The sequence below is a fragment of the Nannobrachium achirus genome (genome assembly GCF_963921795.1).
Source record: "Nannobrachium achirus genome assembly, chromosome: 3".
NCBI lineage: Eukaryota > Metazoa > Chordata > Actinopteri > Myctophiformes > Myctophidae > Nannobrachium > Nannobrachium achirus.
Genome location: NC_137812.1, coordinates 65,619,470 through 65,640,240, shown reverse-complemented (window position 1 = coordinate 65,640,240; position 20,771 = coordinate 65,619,470). Strand labels below are relative to the sequence as shown.

General features: G+C 44.1%; 1 protein-coding gene across 2 annotated transcripts in view; it reads right to left on the bottom strand.

Moving 5' to 3' along the window:
- Positions 1–1,247: 1,247 nt before the first annotated feature.
- rbm20 (RNA binding motif protein 20) overlaps positions 1,248–20,771 on the bottom strand; it is a 129,733-nt gene continuing 110,209 nt past the window's right edge. For both annotated transcript variants that reach the window (XM_080721001.1, XM_080721002.1), the window contains 7 exons: positions 19,780–19,859; positions 18,248–18,947; positions 17,827–17,916; positions 16,844–17,411; positions 16,220–16,327; positions 14,308–14,429; positions 1,248–2,419 (listed from right to left, as the gene is read on the bottom strand). In XM_080721001.1, coding sequence (XP_080577127.1) covers positions 2,351–2,419; positions 14,308–14,429; positions 16,220–16,327; positions 16,844–17,411; positions 17,827–17,916; positions 18,248–18,947; positions 19,780–19,859 — 1,737 coding nt within the window. In that variant the 3' untranslated portion in view covers positions 1,248–2,350. The remainder of the gene's footprint in view (positions 2,420–14,307; positions 14,430–16,219; positions 16,328–16,843; positions 17,412–17,826; positions 17,917–18,247; positions 18,948–19,779; positions 19,860–20,771) is intronic.

The window sequence follows — 20,771 nt, the reverse complement described above, 5'->3', positions numbered from 1 at the left end:
ATAGTGTACTATAAGCCTGCAGTGCGCTCAGACTTCACAGCACATAATGTACACAACCGTGGCATAAGTTTCACCTAATTTCATCCCACTTTTGTTTGTTTTTTAGCAGTGCCTTGGTCATTGTTGGAACAGTTGTGTATTTACTTAAGTCAATGTTTTGAGTATCTGCACTTTGCTTGAGTATTCGCACCGCGACACAGTGAGAGCTTGTAGATCTGATATTTTTAACTAGGTAAAAAATATATATTATTATAATTATTTATTTTTTATTTGTTGAAAATGTGTGAAAAGATTTTGGATTTGGGGGGACATATTTTATTGGAGTTCAAGTGTGCGATTATCTACCTCAACACTAGGGGGAGGACCTTTACAACAGTTGCAGTCATGGTCTGTCCAGTGCTCCTTCTGAACATCATGTACTATGATTCTAGCAGACAGTGGTGAAGAACTCAGATGTTTTACTTAAGTAAAAGTAGCAATGCCGCAAAATATAAACACTCGGTTACAATTAGGCTAGGCTAAAAGGCCTGTATTCAAATTTTGGCTTGAGTAAAAGTACAACAGTCTTTGGATCAAAATATACAGTACAGTATCAAAGTAAATGTACAAAAAACACCCATAGGCTGGATGGATCATAATCTAATAGAATCACCTCCAGCAGAATTAATAAAATACCTTGATATCATTTTGCCAGTTTAAAACACCAGTTTAAGACCTTTGTTGGACTGAAAACTTGAATAGTCATATTTTGTTCCCCTTAATTATTCCTCTCTATTCAAGTTCCATTTCTTCAAATTCACAAGGAAATATTGACACCCTGGAATGTAATATCAAAATATCCAAAACAGTCAAGAAAGTTTCAACACTGTATATTACAAGTACAGTGAAGTATACAGTGAAGTTCTTCTTTGGTACAGCACTTTTATGGAGTAAAGTACTTGTACTGAACACTGTACTAAACTAGTACAGTGCTTTAGTACAGTACTGTAATGGATTGGAATCCAGTATTTGTAGTAGTGTTCAGTACTCAACTCAAGTAAATGTGACTTTCTTACATTATGTCCCAGCATTAAATCCGACGCGGACACGGAAATCCACGGCTGTCTCTCATTAAATCTTACACAAGGATTTCCTTTTTGTTATTAGAATATGTTTTGTAGGCCAAATAATAGCATTCCACATTTCACCTACAGCAACCAATTCAATGGAACGAATGTGTATAATACGAGAGACATGGAGGCAGCTCCGTTCTTTGACATGTTTATTCAAGTTTTTGCATCAGAAAAAATAAAACAACATTATATGAAAAGTCCATGAAACAAATTAACACCACCTTGATGAACTATGATCAGTATTCACAGTGTATAAAACAGAGGATGATTAGTTCACCCTGTTGGAACAGTCTCTGTGTGCAGTCTCATCAGACAGAAACATTGTTCATTAAACTCTAATAAATTAAACACATGGTCCAGTTCAAGATTCTGAACAGTTAAGGCATCACACATAACCTTGAGCATGACTGGGATTGTCTCCTGAATTGAAACAGAATGAAACAGTTAATTAAAACAACGTTATGTTTGATAAATCGATGCACAGTTGTTAATAGTTCATTCAGTTGTTGATTGCAGTGATTTACATTTCGGACCACAAATTGGACCAAGGCACAAACACGCACGAGAAAGAAGTCCAAAGTCACAATTTGTCTATAAAATAAGTTATAGTGAACGATACATTCAAATCTGCTCGAGAAAATGCAACAAACCTGAGAATTGTCTCAGTATTTTCAACTGAGTAAACCATTTATTCGGTTCACGTTTCAAGTCATTTCTGTATGAGAAAATATCAATATATTACCCCTGCGATACCTAACCCAAACTCAAGGTTATCCTTCTGGCAAAAAGGGTTTATTAAGTGGACCTAATGGTCCATATAAAATCTGTTTTGTTACGTCATCATTTACTTTGACAAATACTCCCTGACTGAGAGGAATTGATTATAAGAGTGATAAACATTCAACATAACCTGATAACCTTTGATGTTGCGTGGTATAATACAACTAGTCGTACATTAAATTAAACATGGGCATTTGTTAAATGTAAAATTGTAAGTAAAGCAATATCCTTCCAAATGTTGACAGCTTAGTTGCTATACAATACACCATTATGTACAAAATATATCCAGTCATTTGCCTCAAAAATATTGACCACTATTATATAGGACCTGTGCAGTCCTCAATAACATGATGCTGTGATGAAGTTTGAAGTCATTCTAGCTTCTCCCCGGCGGCTGATAAGAACACATATGGTATCGTATTCTGATGTCAGCTGTAGTGACGACAAGAGGCCAGATGTCATTCTGAAGATGGCGGTTCCGTGAGCGAGCCGAGGAGACTTTCCTCTGCCAGCTGACACAGGTATTTCTGTGAAGAAAAGGAACAAATCGATTAATTTAGGCCTGAAAAATACCTAAAAGATTCTTCTAAATCCTAACGGTTTTCTGAAAAGAAAAAAAAAGTTTCTATGATCAGTGGTGCTCAAACCTTTTAATGTCAAGAACCCCTAGAAATATGTGTATTTGACCACAGACCCCCATCTCAAAGTATGTTGTTCCAGGGACCCACGCGCAGAAGCAAAAGAGTTACAAAAGTTTGCTTTAAACTATATATATATATATTTAAAGATTTTTCAAAACTAGCAGATTTACAAGCTCGCAGCGCAGCACTCGGTGCGCACTGTGAGCTTGTATATCCGCTTTTTTTTAATAGTTAAAGCATAAAATAATGGTTAAAGTGGTGAAAATCTAACGTAACAAAGATGCGTTCCCGCCGGTCTTAACGTCTCAACAAAACAACTAAATATTATTTTAGCAACTCGCGGTTTAAGCTGAGTTTAGTTATGGAGTATGAACATGACAGATGACAAATCAATACAGATTTATTTTTAAGTTATTTTGGATTTTCTACACTGTATATTCCATAGTCTGTGTAGAGAGATAGCACATTGGAAGAGTAGGGGAGTTACGGTCATGCAGCCAATCGAACCAGGGACTTGCTGTCAGGAATTAGAGCCTAAACACTCAGCCATCAGGCCGCCCAGACTGAACTCAACTTATACTCCACACTGTCCACAGTGTAGCCTGCCTAAAATAAATTATCTGAAGCTAATGCCCCGCCAGAAGGCCCAGATCAGCAAGCAAAAAAGCAAGCTGTTGAAAGGTCAGTCCTGTAGGATGAGGTGCAAGAAGCAATAAATACTCTAGAAGAATCATCACCACACACAACACACACACGTGCGCGCACACACATGAATGCACACATGCGCGTGTGAGCACACTTACTTCACATTTAGTGTTGCAAGACAAAAATAGGAACAGAGAGAAAATCATAGAGGAATGTAAAACTCCATATCCATCACTAAATGCTAAATCAAAATTTGCTACATTTAACACATTTTCAATATGTATTAAAGGGGGGGGAAAAAAAAATTCAATATTGAACTATGTCATTAATATTCCTTAGAGGAGTGGAAATAAATAAAAAGTTCCCCCCCTTCTGTGTTGCCTAGAACTGGAGGATTGATTTGGGGGTTTGTATTGCAAAGTACACCGAGATGATATAATCTCTTGCAATACAAACCCCCCTCTGAGGTATATTAATGACATAGTTCAATAATGAAAATGGATGGTTTTTCCCTTTAACCACTTAAACTCCATATAATTCATTGACTGGTGTCTCCCAAATGTCTGCACTAAATAAGTTATAGCTAAATTAATTAAATAAAACCTAACGGTTCAGAAACCTAGACACGTTCTGTTAATCAGAGGTTTGCGATGCGATGTGAGAGTGCGTTCTATAGCCGACACCAACTCGGCACTCCCGAATCGTTGCCCTACCACACTCTCCTATCTTAACATCAGGGTGAGCTCCACGGCTTTGACAGACAGCACAACTGCTTTTGAGATTTTTGCTGTTTCGGAATGTAATCCATCAAATGTTAGGGAATCTCTCCTCTTCTAGCCGGCCTCAGCTGTGCTGATGGAAGGGGGAGACGGGAGAGGCCACAGTGCTGGGTGCTGAATGGCCACTAATGAGAAACTCAATACAGTTTTGTGTGTGTGTGTGTGTGTGTGTGTGTGTGTGTGTGTGTGTGCGTGCGTGCGTGCGTGCGTGCGTGCGTGCGTGCGTGCGAGAGAGAGAGAGAGAGAGAAGGGGTACGCACGCATGTGTCTATCTGTCTGTGAGCGCATTCGAATGTATTCCCAAAAGCAAAATAACAAATCTAAAAGAAATCTAAAAAATGCAGAATGAGAAAGCATGCGTGTCGGTGTTAATTAAAAGTGTAAAATTGGTCAAAATCAATATCCCCACAACACTATGGGTGGTGAATTAGTTAGGAGAATGCATATTAGTGACCACTTTCAACCTAGCACCCCTGTTCTGGGCATGGCATTATAGACAAATATCTTTATACAAAAATATATCGTCACTGTCGGGCAGAAACCTTGTATCTCCAAGTTTCAAATTTGTATGTTTTCTCACCAAGTAAAGCCCTGCTTCATCTTAAAAGGCCATCGCACAAAAGTAGTGAAAACAGCAGATCTACAAGCACACAACGCCTCGCGGTGCGAGGCGTTGTGTGCTTGTAGATCGGCTATTTTCACTAGTTTAAATTGTTTTTAAAATGATAAATACAAAACTAACGGGTTTGGACATACAAGGTTTCCACCCGACAACGACGATGCAGTATACAATAGAGTTTAATTTGTGTTACGTTTCTTAAAGAAATGATCATTGTCCTGACATTATGCCCTATATTTAAATGCAAAATCTATAAAAATATTTGAAACCAATTCGTGCAGTCACGTGGCACGTGAGCATCGGCTTCCCGGTTCGAACCCGGGGCCGCGGGTTCAAAAGTACTGCACGGCAAATCCAAAGAGGCCTGCCATGGATCACGTGATGGCCATCAGTTACAGAACACAGACCCAGCAAGGCTAAAGGTTGGGCTTCTGTGTCTTCAGATTGATGTACAAGCAGATGACATTTCACTGCCTTGGTGCCTGGGTGGTGAGTAATCTCTTAGTCACACATAATTTGCCCCGCCGAGGCTCGACATACATCACACTTTATCACACTTTATCGCACTTTATCACATTTTTTAAAGACGTATTAGAGATATACTGTATGTATGCTGACCAGATGTGGACACGCCTTAAATCATTTTAATAGCACACAAAAGTGCACACATGCACGCACAGAGTACGATTTGAGCCCTTTTCATTTTGGTCGCAGGGTGCCAGGGCACAGAAACAAACCACAAAGTTTCGATGTCAGATTACGTCTTCGTCAGGTCTATGAAAATGACCATTTCCCTCAGGGTCAGTAAGAACAATTTCCCCATAAGTCACTTTTGTCTGGCTTTACTATTCTTATGACTTTGTCCCATGTGCAAAGTAATACAAGTATACACAGTGTGACGGCCCGAAATGGTCCCCGAGCCGTCCGTTTCCCAACCCGCAGTCACCGTTGTGACGGTGTCTTTAAATGCCCTGTCAATGCGCCTGGCGCGAGCTTGAGATGTGAGCGCCGTTGGACCTGTGAACGTGAGGAAGTCAGTCCCTCTACACACAGCGTGAATGCTGTTCGTTTAGCCCGTGAAAAAGTGTGCGTTAGGCCGGCCGTTGTGGACGTTAAACCCCGCGGAAGAGGAGCCATTGCATCCCAACACGGAGCATTAAACAACAGCCCGATGCGACGCTGGAGGATGTGTTGTTCAACGAGGAACAACATTGCTTGGCCGTGAACTTGAACGCCGCCGCCACCAATGGAGTTGTTCCCGTGATCCCGTTCATCATCACTGCTGCGCAGGACGGTAATTCTTCTCATCTGAGCTCTTTCATGCATGCCTTTCTGAATCGATCCTAACTGGGAGAGTTAACTTTATTTCGTTTTGACTTGTGTGAACCTGCCGACTTCCTCGGTGAAGTGGAGGAACATTGACATTGACTTTGCATTGTCTCGCCTTGCGTTGCGTGCTTGCGTGCGTGCGCGCCGTGCGTTCATTCCGGAGGACGGACAGTGATTCATTTATTAAAAGACCTGTTGTTCATTCATTGAATTTTATTGTACACGGCCAATGCTGTGTTACGTTCCAGTGTGTTTTCGGGTTGAAACGTAACTTGTACGTAACTAAGGTTCTGTGAGTGAGCTGACTACATTTTGTTTTTGTTTTTCTTCTGTTTGTTTTGCAAAGTGATCTCCTCCTGTTGGTTTATTGTTTGGTTTATGGTTTGTTTTGCATTGATGATCTGATCTGGGTTATGTTTTGAATTGTGATTGAACTTGATGATGATGAGTTGAATGCTTTGGGCTGTTTTCAATCACTAAAGAAGTGAACTGAACTCGAATTGTCAAAGTGTGGTGTTGGTTTATTTCTCAACAAGGGTTATATTTTATATATAAATCCTTTGTGCGGTATTCACATGGTTTAAACTCCAGATGAGGAAGAACTCATAAATATATAAAAAAGGAGAAGTATCTAATCAAATATTTCTCTGGTAGACAGAGTCTACCTGGCACCCCTGAACAAATAAGTGGAAACCGTTACAGAAAAGTGGCACCCCAGATGGGATAATAAAACGTTGAGAATAATAAAACTAAACATGGATCAAGGACAAGTCACTCAGCCAAACATGGAACAAAGCCAAGTCAATCAACCAATCAATCAAGTCACTCAAACAATCAATCCAACCGATCAAACAATCAATCCAAACACTCAAACAATCAATCCAACCGATCAAACAATCAATCCAAACGATCAAACAATCAATCCAACTGATCAATCAAACAATGGAGTCAACAATCAACTCATCAATGGAGCAAACATGGAAACCATTCAAAATGTAACAACCCACTCAACCTACTATAACCCATTTTATAATCCAACAAGCAACGGAGCTAACAGTGAAAACCATCCCGTCAATACGGCTGTTCTGGTTGCAAATGATTCAGATTCTGATTCTGAGCTGGAAAATGGAAATAGTGGAGAACCTGACCATCAATCTGGAGAATTTCAAATTCCTGGGAATGTGCTAGATCCAGGAGGAAGGACCAGTCATTCAGCAGTCGATATGGAGTTCACCAACGTAACAGAACACCTCAATCTGCCAAACTTTTGGGAAGACTCACCCAATGAGGAGATTAAAAATGCAATGGACACCCTGACTCAAAATGTGCAACGTGAAATAACTATTGCTATGGACAAACAGTTTGATTACCACAGAACACAACTCACATCTGCCGTTCAGTGGCGCTTGCAAAATCACCACAAGGAGCTTCTCAAGGAAGTAAATACAACAATTGCTCCTTTGATTAATGCAGTAGTCCACCTACAAGAAGAACACAACCACCAAGAGCTTCTCGAGGAAGTAAATGCAACAATTACTCCTTTGATGGATGCAGTAGCGCAATTACAGGTGGAGCTCTCACAATGCAGCAAACTGTTAAAGGACATGTCGGTCGACATGACCACTCTCAAGCAAAAGTCACAGCAAACAGTTTCTGTGGTGACCACCTCGGCACCGCCCTCTGGAAAACAGGCCTTGTTCCCCAAAAACCCCAAACCAGTTCCGACCACGCCCTCTCGGATGCACTCCACTATGCATCCTGGTCCTCAAACCCAGGACCTTCTTAGTCCATCACCTACCACTTCTGCCATTCCTTCTGGCTCTGATGCTCATGCGTCTGCACACACAGAGGTGTGTAGACGGCCACTTAAACTGCCCATTAAGTTGGAGTTTCCTACTTTTGGGAAAATGGATGACACTCCTGATCCCCTCCTTTACCTTGAGAGGTGTCGCGACTTCCTTGCCCTGAATCCTCTTGCGGATGATGAACTGCTTGCCACATTACGAAATGTGCTTCATGGAACCGCTAGAGATTGGTGGAATGTGGTACGCTTCAACACTCACTCTTGGCCTGACTTTGAACGCAAGTTTTCTTCTGCTTTCTTGTCTGAGGACTATACTGACGAGTTGGCCGACAGAGTCAGAAACAGAGTTCAAGGTGAGAAGGAAAGTATCCGAGACTTTGCTTACAGCTACTACTCGCTGTGTAAACGCTGGAGACCGGAAATACAGGAGGATGAGGTCATCAAGTTGATTCTCAAAAATATCAATCCTCTGCTTGCCAGCCAACTCAGAGAGCGAGCAACTACTGTTGATGCACTTGTTCGGCTGGGGCAGCAGTTTGAAAAAGACAGAGAATTGCAACAACAATACGAACAGCGCACCAAACCCTCAAACAAGCAGCCAAACAAACAACCCAACCAAACCAACCAAACTCAATCCTCTCAGTCCGAGTCGGCAGCCAATGTTGGACTTTTCTGTTGGAGATGTAACAAAAAGGGGCATTCCCCAGAGGCTTGTTACTCTCTGCTACCCAACCACCCCAGAAACCAAAAATCCTCAAATAAAACACAATCATCTAATCCTAACTCTCAGCACCCACCTACACTAAGTTCTTTGACTCAACCTGAAAGACCCAGAGAAAATGCTTATCTCCATCCTTCTATAATTCCACCTCATCGACCAATACCACGTCAGCTGGTGTTACCGCTGTCTGTAGGAAAGTGGACAGGAAAGGCCATCCTGGACACTGGATCGTCCTACACTCTACTCAATGAGCAGTTGTGGAAGGAAGTGAAGGGCAAAAACCAGAAACTTCACCCTTGGGTTGAAGGTCATTTGTATCTGGCTGATGGTGAAGCCAAGCAACCTCTTGGATGGAGTGAGGTTGAACTGCGACTGAATAATCAGACTTATGGGATTCCTTCAGTCATTCTACCTCCCCAAACTCTTGCTTTCCCTGCTGTGTTGGGACTTGATTTCATGTACCTCAGTGGTATCCAGATGGATGTCACACACAACTGTTACTGGTTCCCTCACAACCCGGGGAAAAAGTATTCATTCTTGTCAGAAGGGGCAAAACTTGAAGATTGGCGGCCCACTGTCGCATTCTTTTCTGCTGTTGCTCCCTTCCTGCCCAGCCAGGACAAACCAGTTGATCTACTTGAACTTGCAGTAAAGAGAGCTCAGCTGGAGCAGTCCGAAGAGTTCAAACTGTTGGATCAGCTGCGCAGGAATTCTGATGTGTGTACATCACTGCTGGGACGCACAGGGCTTTTGAAGCACAAAATCCACATCACCCAAGATATGCCCATCAAGCAAAAACCATACCGGTTGTCTCCAGCTAAGTTCCGCATCCAACATGAACTTCTGCAGGATATGCTGGCCAAAGACATCATTGAACGGTCCATGTCGCCCTGGGCCTCTCCTGTTGTCCTCATCCCCAAGAAGACAGGAGACTACAGGTACTGCGTGGACTACAGGAAGTTGAACAGTGTTACCCCGAACGATGCTTACCCTCTGCCTACCATCAACGAGATCTTGGATTCCTTGTCTGGCTCAGTCATCTTCACCACTCTTGACCTCAATAGTGGGTACTGGCAGGTTGAAATGGATCAACCTAGCCGTGACATGACTGCCTTCGTTTGTGCAGAAGGCCTGTTCCAGTTCAAAGTTATGCCTTTCGGGCTGAAGAACGCGCCAGCTACCTTCCAAAGACTTATGGAGACGGCATTGGGGGAGCTGAAGGGGAAAAGCTGTTTCGTTTATCTCGATGATATAATCATTTACTCTCAAACCAGAGAGCAACATTTCAACGACCTCCAGGAGGTACTGGATAAACTAAGGGAAGCTGGCTTAACTGTCAACATGAAAAAGAGCAACTTCTGCCAGACGTCACTGAAGTTCCTTGGACACATTGTGTCTGCCACAGGAATCGAAGTGGATCCTGCGAAGATAAGAGCAGTTCAGGACTTGCCTGTACCAACCAACCTCAAGGCTCTGCAAAGATTTTTAGGTATGGCCGGATGGTACCACCGGTACGTGCCAAATTTCTCGCAGGTAGCCGACCCTCTGAATGCTCTGAAGCGGAAGGGGGCAAGGTTTAAATGGACAGCGGAATGTCAGGTTGCCTTTGACACCCTTAAAAACCACCTTGTCACCCCACCAATACTAGGACACCCAAACTTTGATTTACCCTTTGTGGTATATACAGATGCCAGCGATGTGGGACTAGGCGCAGTACTTGCTCAACGGACTGGACTTGGTACTGAAGAAGTGTTGGCGTTTGCCAGTAGAACACTCAACCGAGCTGAACGCAACTATTCAACAACAGAGCAGGAATGTCTTGCTGTTGTGTGGGCACTTGAAAAGTGGCGATACTATCTTGAAGGCCGGTTCTTCACTGTCGTCACTGATCATTCCTCCCTTGTGTGGGTGTTCAAAACGCACAACCCCAGTACCAGACTCATCAGGTGGGCACTTCGTTTACAAGAATTCACCTTTGCAGTGGAATACAGGAAGGGGAAATACAACACAGTCCCTGACGCTCTATCCCGAGCTCCGGTAGACTATGTCCACCCTGGATCTCCACCTACTTGTGCTACAGTGCTGTCTTGTCAACGAGACTCACCCAAGGAGGACTTTCCTGTCTCAGACGAGACTGTCTGGAAAGCCCAGCAGGAAGATCCAGAAATCCAAGCCATCTACCAGAAAATCCTGGAAGATGGAGAACAGGTCCTCAACTCTACCACAAAGTTGACTATCATCGAAGACAAAGTCTACCGTGTGTTGGAGTTACCCCACAGAACCCTCTACCAAGTGTACATCCCACAAGCTTTCCGTTTATCACTCTTACAACACTTCCATGAACACCCAATAGCAGGTCATCTGGGCAGATTCAAAACGTACAAACGTCTGCAAGCCTTGCTCTACTGGCCAAACCTCAGCTTGGATGTCAAGACCTACACCAAAAACTGTCGGGTTTGTCAAGTGTACAAGCCTGAAGGCAGGAAGACTGCTGGCATGTTGCAGCAGACCATTGTCTCCCAACCTTGGGAAATGCTAGGAGTGGATATAATGGGTCCATTCCCGAAGAGCTCAAAGCAGAACGAATACTTGCTTGTCTTCGTGGATTACTACTCTAAGTGGGTAGAGCTCTTTGGTCTGCGTCAGGCCACAGCAAAGACTGTCTCTAACATCTTGACAAGGGAGATCTTGACACGCTGGGGAGTACCAGAGTACATCTTGTCAGACAGAGGTTCTCAATTTGTCTCAGACCTCTTCAAGGAGACCTGCCAACGGTGGAACCTGAAGCATAAGCTGACCACAGCTTATCACCCTCAAACGAACCTCACTGAGAGAGTGAATCGAACTCTGAAGACCATGATCGCCTCTTACGTAGGAACCCAGCACAAACACTGGGATCAGCATCTTCATGAGTTCCGCTTTGCTCTTAATTCTGCAGTGCACGAGTCCATTGGAGTCACACCTGCAGAGTTGAACCTAAGCCGTCCTCTGCGCGGACCCTTAGACCTGGTTCTACAACCCCAGAACGCTACTCCAGACTCTGCCTGTTACGACCAGGTAGTTCAGCTTCATGACTTGAAAGCTCTTGTCGACAAGAACCTGACAAAAGCCAGAGTCAAACAGAAGAGGAACTACGACCGGAAGCGACGAGAACTTCAGTTCCAGGTACGTGATCGGGTGTGGTTACGAACCCATCCGTATTCCAAAAAGGAAAAATCCTTTGCAGCCAAACTTGCCCCTAAATGGCAAGGTCCATATAGGATTGTGGAGCAACTAGGCCCTCTGAATTACCGAGCGGTTAAAGAAGACACAGGTGAAGACATGCGTGTTGTCCATGTCTCACGCCTTAAGGCCTGTTACCCCTCGGCAGAGGAAATGGAGGAAATGGAACGCAGGAAAGTTCTGGATATCTTGGAGGAGGAAAGCGACGAGGAGACTTTTCTTGGCTTCCCGGACCCAGAAGTCTCACAACCTAAAGTTGTTTTCCCCTCAGCGGAGAAGTCTGTGAATACGGATGAAGAGGAGGAAAGTTTGCTGGTGGCTAAAGTACCGACCTCTCGTTACCAGTTAAGGAAAAGGAGCCCAAAGCGGTATGGAAAATGAATTAATGGATACGTAAGGATAGGACCTTACTTCTTTCAGGGGGGGAGGAGTGTGACGGCCCGAAATGGTCCCCGAGCCGTCCGTTTCCCAACCCGCAGTCACCGTTGTGACGGTGTCTTTAAATGCCCTGTCAATGCGCCTGGCGCGAGCTTGAGATGTGAGCGCCGTTGGACCTGTGAACGTGAGGAAGTCAGTCCCTCTACACACAGCGTGAATGCTGTTCGTTTAGCCCGTGAAAAAGTGTGCGTTAGGCCGGCCGTTGTGGACGTTAAACCCCGCGGAAGAGGAGCCATTGCATCCCAACACGGAGCATTAAACAACAGCCCGATGCGACGCTGGAGGATGTGTTGTTCAACGAGGAACAACATTGCTTGGCCGTGAACTTGAACGCCGCCGCCACCAATGGAGTTGTTCCCGTGATCCCGTTCATCATCACTGCTGCGCAGGACGGTAATTCTTCTCATCTGAGCTCTTTCATGCATGCCTTTCTGAATCGATCCTAACTGGGAGAGTTAACTTTATTTCGTTTTGACTTGTGTGAACCTGCCGACTTCCTCGGTGAAGTGGAGGAACATTGACATTGACTTTGCATTGTCTCGCCTTGCGTTGCGTGCTTGCGTGCGTGCGCGCCGTGCGTTCATTCCGGAGGACGGACAGTGATTCATTTATTAAAAGACCTGTTGTTCATTCATTGAATTTTATTGTACACGGCCAATGCTGTGTTACGTTCCAGTGTGTTTTCGGGTTGAAACGTAACTTGTACGTAACTAAGGTTCTGTGAGTGAGCTGACTACATTTTGTTTTTGTTTTTCTTCTGTTTGTTTTGCAAAGTGATCTCCTCCTGTTGGTTTATTGTTTGGTTTATGGTTTGTTTTGCATTGATGATCTGATCTGGGTTATGTTTTGAATTGTGATTGAACTTGATGATGATGAGTTGAATGCTTTGGGCTGTTTTCAATCACTAAAGAAGTGAACTGAACTCGAATTGTCAAAGTGTGGTGTTGGTTTATTTCTCAACAAGGGTTATATTTTATATATAAATCCTTTGTGCGGTATTCACATGGTTTAAACTCCAGATGAGGAAGAACTCATAAATATATAAAAAAGGAGAAGTATCTAATCAAATATTTCTCTGGTAGACAGAGTCTACCTGGCACCCCTGAACAAATAAGTGGAAACCGTTACAACGCACACACACCCCACACACACACACACACACACACACACACACACACACACACACACACACACACACACACACACACACACACACACACACACACACACACACACACACACACACACACACACACACACACACACACACACACACACAGCTGTCACAATTATTACATAATCGTCTAATCAAGATTATCTTTCATAATCGTCATAATCGTTTCCATGTTGAAAAATATATTCATATATATATATATATATTTTTTTTTTTAAAGATTCTTTTGGGGCTTTTTATGCCTTTATTTGATAGGACACTAGACTGACAGGAAATGGGGAGAGAGATGGGGAATCACCATAGAGTATATATAAAATAGAGAGCGGACGAGCCCCGCCCCCACTATCATTTCAATGCAAGTGCTCAGTGGCGTTTTGAAGCAACGGCTACATGCTAGCATGTAGCTAATCCAGGTGCATTCTGGGGGAAATTGGAACCAGCTCTGGTTCCAAAATGACGTCACGCTGCTCTCCGCTCACAGGAAGGATACCCTGGTAGTGGGGCCAAACCCCCAGAATGCACCTGGATTAGCTACATGCTAGCACGTAGCCGTTGCTTCAAATCTAGCCCTGGGTTCTGGGGGCTTGGGAATGACATGTGGCAAAGGTCGTCCGAATCGGGAATCGAACCGGCGACGCCAGCAGGCATCACAGCCTAGTATGTGGTATGCACCTTGACCACTAGGCCAGCGGGCGCTCCCAAATTTCATATATTTTTAAGTAAAAAATAGTGGATGCGACCCGTTGTGAGCTTGTAAATCGGCTATTTCCACAATCAATGTTCTTTTTTAAGTATAAAGTTGTCAAATATGTCAGTAATTTCTTTGTATATTTAGGTTATGTGTCATATCTGCCATGTGCAACTTCAAAGCCTAAAAGCCAAACAGAAATGTAATTGTCAACGACAAAAACACAACTAAATCGTTAATCGCAATTATTTGAGTGATAATTAATCGTCATGTAAAATATCATAATCGTGAGAGCCCTACACACACACACACACACAAAATTGATCGGTCAATCAATCAGTCAATCAATCAATACCTGTAGGTTCCTGTAGTGCACGGTGCTGCGGCAGTGAGCAGTCTTTGCCGTTTCCTCGCTGGTGTAGAACAGCCCACACAGCTTACAGTAGAAGCCGGTCCGAGGCACGATGAACTCCACGCCTGAAGCGAGCAGCGAGAAAGAAAGATTTGAGTTACAAATGTACGCTTTAAAAAGCATATATATATATTTTTTTTTAGTAAAAGCATAAAATAATGGTGTGGTTCAAATCAAGAGTGACATGGATGTTCCAGGTCTGCATCGAATGCACTATGCTGCCTCGGCCTGTAGGGGGCCTCACTGAGATGCTTATTGAGCACTGCTGGCACTGGGAAATTAAGCACCCACACAGCAATGTTAGATCACACCATAATACACACACTTAGCACTTACACACACACACACACATTCACTTACACACACACAAGCAAAATACACCAGGGTTTCTCAAAGTGGGTGCCGTGAGGGGCCGTGGGAGTCCAGGGCTATAGCAGAATACTTTGATAATGGAATTGATTGCAGGTGCGTCAATTGGGTATAGCAGGGGTATGCAGCTGCCATACCCTGGGTCCAGGGTATGGCATTTGTAACCAGTTGTGGTTATTTCAATAAAACCATTGTTGGAAAATGGAAATAAGGCATTTCATTTATTTATTCCACGTGTACTGTGCAATGTCCATGCATGGATATGCTATTTATTATGCGTTAGGCAAGCAGTGGACCTAAAGCAGCAAAACATTAAAAACTATACAATGCAATTGTTTTTACTAATATCGTGAGTAATATCGACATCGAGGTATTCAACAACGTTATCGAATATCGAAGCTTTTCCTAATATCTCCCAGCCTTAATGCACACACACACACACACACACACACACACACACACACACACACACACACACACACACACACACACACACACACACACACACACACACACACACACACACACACACACACACACACACGCATCATGCACCATGCATCAGCAGATGGCAGACTCAGCCATTGTGCTTGTGCTAGTCAGCATATAGTGGCTCTGCATTGTGTACAGTCCAATCCAGTAGTCTTAGTGCTGCTGACCATGTGTTTGGCTGTGTCATTCTGCTTCTAATGATAACACAAATACACACATGTCTCAGGGGTGCGTTTCATAACGTGCTCACGGAAATAGACCAGCAGCTGATACCGACACTCAGCCCTTTCCTCATTCCAGTCAATTAGAGTGTTAATGCAACAGGTTGTTGCTTTATTTATGAATGATAGAACAATAATATTTGTCATCAGGCAGCAGCGGTCTGCCTGACCAAACAAACTATCAACTGGTGGCTATGAATGAATCCCAGCTGAAGATAAATACCAAATGGAATTTCTATTTGGGGTGGACAGAGCCCTAGACCAGGGGTCTTCAACGTTTTCAGGCCGAGTACCCCTTTGTTGAGAGAGAAATGAAGCAGGGACCCCCACAACCTTTTCATAGATTCCATATAGTTTCATCATTCATATAGTTTCAGCACAATCGTCAGTGTATTTTGGATTCTTGTCAATTTGTGTTTTCAGATATTTAACCACTTTGAACCGTCAATACTTAATAAACTTGACCTTTCACTCTGTATTTAGTCTGCTCCTTGTTCCCCTTTACACCAATCCTCTTTGCTGAAAATAGCCGATCACAACGCCTCGCAGCGCGAGGCGTTGTGTGCTTGTAGATCTGCTATTTTTGGCTAAAGTTCTCAGAATAAGGACACTAGGGTTCAAGTGGTTAATATAAAAAAATAGAAAAAGGTTTCTATCACACAAAGATTTGGAGGCCCCCCCTGTAGTAACTCTGAGGACCCCCTGTTGAAGACCCTTGCCCTAGACAGTTTAGGTTTAGTTTTTATATTTCAAATCAAACATGTTGTGCTTACCTAAAGGGATGCTGTGCTCGCTGACAGCCTTGTCTTGCTCTTGAGATGGCGAGCGTGCCCCGATCTCTATCTGGTTACTGTATGGACTATTCACTGAGTTCTGGACACCTGCAGATGAAAATGACATGCATACAGTATGTGTATAAGTTAGTACATTATTAGGCTTTGCTCGGGGGCAAAGTGGTCAGGTCATATTTATGTATTCAGACATCAATCATCTGCATTGGTTGCTGTGGTAACAAAGTGACAAGATAGAGATGAGTCCGTACGATGATGTCGCTTGCTGACAATAACAGATCTACAAGCTCACAATGGCCAGAAAACTGAAAACGTAGCCTTACAACCAGGGCAGGAATTTCATGGAGGCCATGGCCGCCGTTGCCCCTCAGTTTGGCCTTGTGCCCCTCAAACCAATGGCATGAGCTGAGGCCACAGTGGCCTTAATGCCCCAGCTGACTGTACCACTTTCTCCTCTGTCTCTTTCTTGTCAATATGTAGACAGTAGACACCGGTGTCTCTTTTTTGTCATGTAGACAGTAGACACCAGTGTCTTTTGTTGAGATTCTGAAATCTTAACTCCCCCGAGTCCCAATCTGATATTTTATAGTTTGCTGAGCATATTACCTTTTTTAATAGTTTCCTCCTTCGGCTGGATGACTTTATTAATCTCAGTGATTGCCGCCATGTCCTGGGTCTTGCTGCCTTCGGGTACAACATGATTTTCCATCGGTTCCTGCAACGGCTCTCTAACGGTCACTTTATCCTCTGAGAATGTTTCCTCCAGCACGGCCTTGAATTCCTGATCAGGGAAGTCACTGATATCTGTGCTTAATTGTTCAGGAGCCACTGTGCTGCTGAGAGTTTGGCTGCCTGGACTGGCCGCAAGCACGACCTCTGCTTCCTTCTCCATCGGTGACGTTTCTTCCATTCCGTTCTCCTTGTTCTCGTTTCCCCCAGGAGACTCCTGTGTCTCGGTACAAAGGCTGATTTCGGGTGGAGCTGCGACCTCCTCCACCACTTCCTCTGCTGTGGGCTCTTTGGTACAGGAGGCGTCCTCCACCAGCTCGGGAAGGTCTGGCTCGATGATGGAGTCGTCTTCTTCACCCACCTCGTCTACAGTGACGAGCTCCTCCATGTTCTTGGGGTACCAGCACTCTCCTTCCGTGTCATCTCCACTTTCCCACTCCTCCACCTAGAGGGAACGGATAAGAACAAATCAACAGGTTGCTACAATATCAACCCTCCCTCCCTCTGCAATTAATCCTGAATCTGTAGTAGAAAAGAATGCCCTTGCAAAGAAAAACGATTCAAAAACGATTCATGGTGTACTTGATCATTTACCAAGCCATACACTTAGAGACTTTTGAGAGATTGCTTTGAAAAGTCTAGCGGTAAATAGTCCCTAGAGAAAAGACTGATTTATGAACACAATTCAAATGTCCATGATTTATTAACTGCACAATGATGTCTAGCCAACACTCACTAAAAATAAAGCTTACGGGAGCCAAAGCTAAACCTTAATTTATATTATGGGAAAACGAGTGGTTTATGTACAATATTAGGCCAAACCTGTGAATAGAAAATGTCATGTATTAAAAAACTCTTACTTTGCTGTCTTTTCCTTTCTCACATTCCGTAGTCTCAGTCGGTTTGCCGCCTCGCTGAGGTGAAACAGACTTGTCTCTTCGCTGCTCATCCTGGCAAAAAGTACAACAAGACCACTTATGAGTATTGCATTATAATTCGTCGTTGTCGGGTGAAAAACCGTTGGTTTTGCATTTATCATTTTAAAAATGATTTAAACTAGTGAAAACAGCCGATCTACAAGCACACAACGCCTCGCGGTGCGAGGCGTTGAAGCAGGGCTTTACGCAGGGCTTTACTTTGGGAAAGAACGTACAAATTTGAAACATGGAGATACGAGGTTTCCATCCGACAATACATGTACAGCACCACTCTCTTCTTCATATCATGAATGTATAACACATGCAGCAGTCCAATGTCTACTTGCTATACGTATCAGCTCACATTAGTTTCAGCAACATTTTCTTTCTCCTGTTTCTCTACGGTGGTGTGCTTCCTGTTTGTTTTCCGGCTTCTCCCTCTGGCTGGTGATCCATGTCTCCTGTCTTCCGCTGCTCTCTGAAGCTGTTCCTCCGAAACCTCCGACTCGGAGTGCCTGGACCGGCCGTGGTAGTCCCCTCCGTCCCTCCTCTTCGACTTGCCTTCGTGCCTCTGATAGGGAGGAGGCCTCATGTAAAAGTCCTCCTCCATGTTCCTGTACGAGTTGAAGGGCATGCCTTGCGGGCTTCCCCGCGGGTACCAGTCCCTGTTACCCCTCATGCTCTCTCCTCCCCCCGCAGCACCTCCTCCGCTTCCCCTCTCGTCCGCGGTCCTGGGGCTGCCGCGGTCCGACGCTTTCAGGTACGGCTTCCGGCGGTCGGCCATCCGTCCGTTGGGCCTGTCCTCGTCCATGTTGCCTCCTCCGTTCCTCCACAGCAGCTCCTCCCTGTCCCTTTCCTCCTCGCCCCGCCGCGGGTGGGCCGACCGGTCCCAGGAGCCGCGGCGGGGGCCCAAGCCGTTGCTGCCTCTCTCGGGGCCCCTGCCGCCCCCTGGCGCCCCCTGTGGGCTGTGGGCCGAGCTACACGAGGTGAAGCTGGGGCTGTGCGAGCGAGGGCTCAGAGAACGACTGACAGGACTGCGGGAGCGTGCTCTCTCTGGGAGGTAGCTGGAGGTAAATAGACATTACATGAGATTAGCGGGAGTACTCTCACAAAGTCTTTAGAATTGTATAAGTGTGTTCTATACACACCTCTTGTAATCTGTCAACATTCAACATTACAGAAATGCACTTCAAGAAGGCAAAGTGCTGGAGGGCAATCCATATTCCCATATTCCATTAAAGAGGCGGTGCCATAGTTTTGTACTTTTTCTGGTTGAGGTTGACAGTACTTCATTAGACCCCCTGGTGTGGTTGTTATGAGCAATTATGTATTCCCTTTGTATTTGGGGTTTCTTCCTGGAGGCTGCCAACTTGTGGGTCAAAAGCGCCAATCCAAAAACACAGATAAAATTACATCATATAATCATCCCCTCCCCTTTTACCATTCACCCAACACTGTGGGTGTTGCTAACTTCAGCTGGGTCACCACCCACCATGACAACCAGACATACTTAATGAACTGGTGGGTGTGGCCACATAAAAACCTAATTCTAACTAACTAACTTTTTGGGGGGGGGGGGGGGGGGGGGGGGTCATGGCACTTCATCTTTAAGGGAACGTGATTGGGCTTTTATCGTCACAATGACCTACTTTTGCTACAGTATGTGTGCCTTCCCAGATATAGCCATATACCATGTTTGGTCATCCTAGGACTAACAGTATACCAGATATTCTCCAGACAAGATCTCAGACAGACAAAGGATTAAAGGGCTGACGTTTGGATGGTTGGAAGGAATAACAAAAGGATGGACAGAGTGCAAACATAGCCTATAGCCCCCCGAGTTAACAGTACGCATCTTCAATGCAGCATTTCAATCCAGCAGTAAAGCAAACTTACTGGTCCAGCGCCTGTATCTCATCTCTTTCTCTTTGGGAGTTGAGATCATGGATGATGGAGTCCACATCTTTACCAGGTTTCTTAAAGCAAATACATAAAAAAGAATCTGCATTATGATACAATATTATGAAAATTTCAGCGCATGACAACTCAGGCATTTAGCAGACACTTATCCAGAGCTAAAGTGCAAAAAAAAAAAAAGAAGCTAGGCACTCATTTTATATGTAGCAACTAAACCTCCTATTAGATCAAAATACACTGATGATTGTGCTGTCAAACGATGAAACTATATGGAATCTGGGGTTCCCTGCTTCATCTCTCTCTCAACTAAGGGGCCCTTGCCCTGAAAAAGTTGAAGACCCCTATCCTACTAATGAAAATAATGGTTCACCTACAAGAATAAAAAGTGTAGAGTAATCTCAGTCCTTTACCAGGGGCTGATGACAAGTAAGAAGGCCTCTACCTTGTATGTTAAAGAAAAATGGGAAGCAGGACTTGGGGAGCAAAATGCCGAGGAGGATTGGTAAAATATTTGTAAGACACAGTGCACGCCCACAAGCTCTAGATTGTGGAGGGAATTTTGCTGGAAGAACGTTATCAGATATTTCATAACTCCAAAGATCAGAGGACATTTTACAGCAGAGAAACATATGCTGGAGGTTATGTGCATACAGGGATGCTGACCATGAACACATATTTTGGAAATGCCCAAAAATGGACAAATATTGGGATGATATATGGTCAGTAATAAAGGAGATACTGAAATTGGAAATACCGAAAACAAGTGTGTGCTGTATCTAGGAAACTTGACGCAGGAAAACACACGTGGAGACGACATGTATCTGGTCAAGGTGCTGCTGGCATCCAGCAAAAAAGCAAAGATTGTGGTATAAAAGTGACCCTCCGACTCATGAGCAGTGGCTGTGCATTGTGGAGGAAATATATGTGATGGAGAGATTTACCCATAAACTCAGGTTACAAGAAGAAACATT